Source organism: Thamnophis elegans, chromosome Z (assembly GCF_009769535.1).
Source record: "Thamnophis elegans isolate rThaEle1 chromosome Z, rThaEle1.pri, whole genome shotgun sequence".
NCBI classification, from domain to species: domain Eukaryota; kingdom Metazoa; phylum Chordata; class Lepidosauria; order Squamata; family Colubridae; genus Thamnophis; species Thamnophis elegans.
This window is the reverse complement of record NC_045558.1, coordinates 108,807,272-108,813,586: the sequence shown is the minus strand read 5'-3', so window position 1 is coordinate 108,813,586 and position 6,315 is coordinate 108,807,272. Positions and strand designations below refer to the sequence as shown.

Genomic DNA, 6,315 nt, shown 5'->3' with positions numbered 1-6,315 from the left:
TTTTGAAGATTGGCTTCTTTTATTTATTCAGGATCATTTGAGGAAAAACATTAATAAACAATTATTTTGCTGTTAAATATGTTATCATTTTTCCATAATATATTATGGTTAATACAGTGAAACTGTTATTATACACACTTGTATCTATCACAGAGTGATAAATATATAATTAAACATATATGCTATTTATTTATCAAATGTATGTGGGTGCCTATCTCATAAGCTATGATCCTGGGCAGCATATTAAATTTAAAAACAAATATGTAAACCGTAATTCAAAATATAAAAACAAGAAGGCACAAAAGAGGATAAATCAGCATTTAATATTTCCAAGTATTTCCAAGTAAAAAAGCACTTAATATTCCCAAGTGAAAAATTCTTAACTATGGAAGGTTTTATTTATAAAACAGAGTCTCTGCTGATAACTGATCAGTCATTCCATCTTTGAGACTGCCATGAAATTTCCTATTGCGTCTTTCAAACTCTTCTCTGTAAAGGCCATATGTTTGCCTGGGAAAAGGTCATAACACAGCAGCAATTCTACCTCTACCTCCATCCTCCCATTCAAGACATTTTGTGCTTTAATGCTTTTGAAAACACATTTCTTAAAATAATCATTTCCTGAATCATTGAAATTATGCACATAGGGGGGGGGGAGTCTTTCTTTACAATTCAGAGGGATGCAGTGGCTTCAGTGGCTAAGATACTGAGCTTGTCAATTATAAAGCAGTTCGAATCCCTAGTGCCGCATAACGGACTGAGCTCCCATTACTTGTCCTAGTTTCTGCCACCCTAGCAGTTCGAAAGCATGTAAATGCAAGTAGAAAAATATAGGCCACCTTTGGTGGGAAGGTAACAGCATTCCATGTGCCTTCGGCATTGATTCATGCCACCCATATCACCACGGAGACGTCTTTGGACAGTGCTGGCTCTTTGGCTTTGAAACTGAGATGAGCACCACCACCTAGAGTCAGGAACAACTAGCACATATGTGCGAGGGGAACCTTTATCTTTACCTTTACCTACAATTCTTCTTTTAAAAATGCCGCATTTCTTAAAGTTCAAAATTGTAAGAAACTTTCAAAGTACTTTTTACATTTAACAGGAAACCCATAAAAATCTTTATTTCTCAGAGTAGAATGAACAATAAAAAATTCACTTGTGTATCCAAACCTGCTCTGGCTTTTTCTGATAAGACAAACTCATGGCAGAATTCTTTAATGTTCCTAATATCTATTATAATATTGCAGGAAAATCTAGTACTATGATGCTATCCTCAAAACACCCCAAATTTTGGTTTTATTGGGACAAGAACATGAACAAAAAAAAGTCATAATAGATTACATTGGTGCATCCTTCAAATTGTACACAATTTAGCAACTGCTTTTCTAAGGGCCTCCTTCACCTCCCTGTTTCGTAGGCTGTATATCATGGGGTTAAACAAAGGGGTCAGGATTGTATAAAACAGAGATAATACTTTGTTAATGTTTCGCAGTCCATCTGTTTTAGGCAAAATGTAGACAATCATTAAGGTACTATAGAAAATGGACACCACCATGAGGTGTGAGGAGCAGGTTGAGAAAGCCTTTTTCCTTCCACTGACAGATGGCATTTTCATTACAGTAGAAATAATAAAAATATAAGATTCCAAGGTCCAGAAGAAAGGAAGCAAGATACATATAGCAGATAGAGAAATAGTTACTATTTCAATCAAGTGGGTGTCATTGCATGCAAGCTTTAATATTGGATTCAATTCACAAAAGAAATGATCAATTTCAGTGGGACCACAGAACTTTAATTGATATATAAAATATAAAACTATGCTCATAACAAATAAACCATGAATCCATGATCCAACTATAAACTGGAGGCAAATTCTGCTATTCATTAGTATTGTGTAATGCAGCGGCTTACAAATTGCTACATACCTATCATATGACATTGCCCCTAGGAGACAACATTCAGCAACTGCCAAAATGGCAAAAAAGTAATATTGCATCATGCAGCCCATTATAGAAATGGATTTCCTTCCACCATAGATGAGATTAGACAACATCATTGGAAGGATGCTTGAACTGTAGCAGATCTCCAGGAAAGACAAATTACTCAGGAAGAAATACATGGGGGTATGAAGATTGGGATGAGTAACAACCAGCAAAATGATGAGGATGTTCCCAAGCACAGTAACAACATAGATAATCAAGAAAAGATAGAAGAGAGGAAACTGCAATTCTCCAAGCCCTACAAATCCAAGCAAATTGAATTCCGTAATTTCTGTTTGGTTATCTTGTTCTGTTGCCATTCCTGCAAATGTGATATCTAATTTATTTGAGCTGCTCAGAAATTATATATTAAGTTTTTATCTTTTTATGACATAAGTAATTATCACAGTTATAAAACATAAAAATGCAGTACACTAAAGTGAATGATGTTATAATATTTTTGTCAAGTTTATAGTTAGAAACTACAGCAACATAACATATGAAGCTTGTGAAAAAGACAACAAAAGGTGAGCATAATAAAAGAACAATTTTTTGAATATTGTGGCAAAAAAATAAAAGTTTATTGGCTTTTGGTATTTGTTTATTTTGGGAAAGTCTCACTAAATTCCGTGGAAGTTAAGCCACGCGTTCGGTTAAAAGCCATCATTAGAAAATAAACAAAAAATGGCGATCCATTCATTTCTTTCTATAATAATTAAAATTAGGAAGTGAGAGCGAGAGGAAATTAGTTCCCTCTTTAAATTGGTTTGTTTGTCTTTTTCACATCAGGCAAGATTGACAAAGTTTTACTTACCTCAGCTAGAGAATATTTCCTGTTCTAAAGAAAGGTTCTCTTCCCATTTCTGAAATACGATACATACTTATTTGAATCCTGACTTAAATTTCCACAAATATGTCTCAATATATTAATTGAGACTGTGCTCATTTGCAATAGAAATGTAAAATTAAAACTTGCTGAGTTGGTTTCACAGTTTATCTTATACGTTATGTTACAAGGTGAAAACCTGAGAATCAGTTTGTCTTGTTTCACATTAGATAGGATGAATTAAAGGCAGAAATCAGTCTGTAGTCACTTAACACAGATAGTTATCATCTACATTTCTCACAGTTTTCATTTTAGGAAACATTTAAGTACTGCTGGTTGGGAATCTTGGGTGTTACTGGAACCCATGAGGGACTACTATATTCATTTATATGTCAGAACAAGAAATATGAAAATACACTCTCCTTCCCACAGCTATTTTCAATTTCATAATTGTTGTGCTATCACTCCAATCATATTCTTCAAATATTGTGCATTATTTCATATAACTGCTCTGCTTAAGTTTTCATTTTCACTTGTTCATGTAGGACCTTATTGCAAATAAAGTATCTCACTCTGTTTAGTATTTGGATTGTACACTATATACTAATAAATAAGTATATATTCACGAAATAAGTATATTTAGTTTTCTACTTTTTTATTGCTTGGTAGAATGCCTTGAATATTGGCAATCCATTAGTGTTTCTTACATGTATTATACATGCTTTGTAGCGTCCTTTTTTCCTGTCTGGGAAAAATGTTTCAAAATGTGTAATCATACTTAGACAAAACTATATGCTGGTGTCCCCATGATTTTCACATTTTATATAGCAATTTCTAAATATTTATGCAGTAAGCAATCTTAAGCAATGCTTCTAGATAACATGAAGTCTTTCCCTTTGTGAATGATTTCCCTTCTTTAAGTTATTTTGCATTAGACATTCTGAGGGCTACTTCAGAATGAGGGCATTGGACAACATAACTTAGAAAAAAATAAGGTTAGGTTTCAAAAGAATATCCAATCAGAAATTTGATCCAGAACTTCAAATCAGTATAATCCTTATCTGCCTCTTTAAGGTAAGTTGGGAATTCCAGCCAAAGAACCAATTTATAAATTGTTTCTGATATATTAGCAGCTCAACTATTCTGTAACTGACTTTTCTTTTATTAAAAAAGAACCATCAATGCAAATTCAACAATTTGGTAAAATTATTATAAAAATACAATTTAAAAAAAAAATAAAAACTTAACCTCAAGAAAACTCAAAAGAGTCCTAAATAAAATTTCATTTTATGGTTAATGATGGAATTAAATGGAATAGATCATTCTGAAAGAAGGCTTGGATGGCCAGAATTACAAACAGGAAGATGTAGTATTGGCGTATAGCATCCCCTTGAAAAAGAAAACTGAAGAAAAACTCCAAAAAGTTTTTGTCTGGAAATGTACCACACCTTTCTTATGGTATTTTAGGTGTAAAAAAAAATTGAATTAGCTTTGTAGGAGTCTGACATTCAGAGAGCAAATTTTGAGGTTCTCTTATCATCTGCCCCAGGTTGTCTATGGAATCTTACCTTGATCTCTAGTATTGGCTTTGGACTAGCAAAATAAAAGGACTAATTAAAGTAAAATCGAATTGAACACTATTTCTGAAAAAGACAGCATCCTAACTTTGCATTTTTCTTATATTGAAGGCCACAATCCCTACTGTGCAAATTAATTTGGTTTATCCTAAAGGAAAAGAAGAGGTCTCTAGATGGTGATGCATATGGGAATCTGAAAACTTCCAGACAAACACTATTGTTACAAAAGATTAACAAAAATGCAAAAATGCTATAGAGGAATAGATGAAAGTGTTATAAAAGTAGCACTTTGTTACATCAAACTAATTAACTGACACAAGAGAATAAAAACTAAAACAAATGTACTATCTTGTGATAGGCTTTACATGCATGTTTTACTTTCTTACATTTAACAAGAATTAATACAATTCATCAGAATGTGTATTTGTAAGAGTAGAATGAACACTAAAAATATTCACTTGTGTATACCATTCACTCTGCTTTTTCATTCTCATGTAAAAAGGTCTCCTTCAAGTCTCTAGAAGTTGACACCACATGCTGGGAACCCCTGGCACAAGATTGTTCAACATGGAGCATGTTGATCCACCAAGGCTGTCAGACATCTGCGGACAGAAGATCCATAGTACAAGAGAAGCAAACACTCCACAAAGCCAGAGCCACAAACACTGCAACAATGGGGCCCACACATGTCTACCTGACATGTGGCAGAATATTGCATGCCCATATAGGCATTATCAGCCACCTTCGGATACATCTTCGACAGCCCACAACCTGTTAGATGTCAAGGTCCTCTTCGAACATGATGGATGAACATCATCAAGAAGGACAAATCCAGGGTAGAATTCCTTAATGTCCTTAGTACAATATTCCAAAGAAATAAAACATGTGATGCTGTCCTCAAAGAACCCCAAATCTTGTTTTTACTAGGCATAATACAAGATCATGAACAACTAAAAAGTTCATATTAGATTACAGTGTTGAGTTCTTTCAGTGGCGTGCAATATAGCAACTGCTTTTTAAGGGCTTCTATTATCTCCCTGTTTCATAAACTGTATATCAGGGGATTGAACAAAGAGGTCAAGATTGTATAAAACACAGACAAAACTTTATTGATTTCTCACAGTCCATCTGTTTGGGGCAACATGTAAACAATGATTAAGGTACTATAGAAAATGGACACTACCATGAGGTATGAGGAGCAGGTTGAGAAAGCCTTCTTCCTTCCATTAACAGATGACATTCTCATCACAGTGGAAATAATAAAAATATAAGATGCCAAGGTCAAGAAGAAAGCAAGCAAAATACACAGAATAGATAACAAAGTAGTTGCAAGTTCAATCAAGTGTGTGTCACTGCATGCTAGCTTTAATATTAGTTTCAATTCGCAAAAGAAATGGTCAACTCAGTTGGACCACAGAACTTTAATTTGTGCATTAGATATAAAATTATGCTCATAACGTGTAAACCATGGATCCATGATTCAACTACAAACTGGAGGCATATTCTGCCATTCATTAATTTTATGTAATGCAGTGGCTTACAAATTGCTACATACCTATTGTTCTGTCCCAAGCCTCTACAATATATACTGACGCAGACTTGGCTGTCTGCCACAACTAAGGAGGGAGATAATCAACCCTTTGGTTGGGAGCCCAGAAAGCTGTCTCTATGAAACAAGGCTTGAACTCCCGAAATTCTCCCAACATTTCACTATAGCTGGATTAGTAAATTGTTGTTTCCTGCAAAATTCCCCTCCCGTTGCTCCACCTATATGCTCTTTGGGAGGGGCCAATCAATAGCCACCTGTTCCTATTTCCTTCTGTGAACTTTTTCCAAAGCTGATCCCTCCTCCTCGCATCCCTACACATACATATGTCAGGAACAGCCTCCCTCTGTTCTTCCTCACTGCTCCCTGACTCAAATGCCACCT

The 6,315-nt window shown here is 34.6% G+C and overlaps 1 protein-coding gene across 1 annotated transcript; it reads right to left on the bottom strand.

The window, feature by feature from the left end:
* Positions 1 to 1,357: 1,357 nt before the first annotated feature.
* On the bottom strand, positions 1,358 to 2,302 carry LOC116521279 (olfactory receptor 10C1-like). Its single transcript, XM_032235964.1, has one exon. It carries the CDS (start codon positions 2,300 to 2,302, stop codon positions 1,358 to 1,360), a length of 945 nt encoding a protein of 314 aa, XP_032091855.1.
* Between the last annotated feature and the right edge of the window lie 4,013 nt (positions 2,303 to 6,315).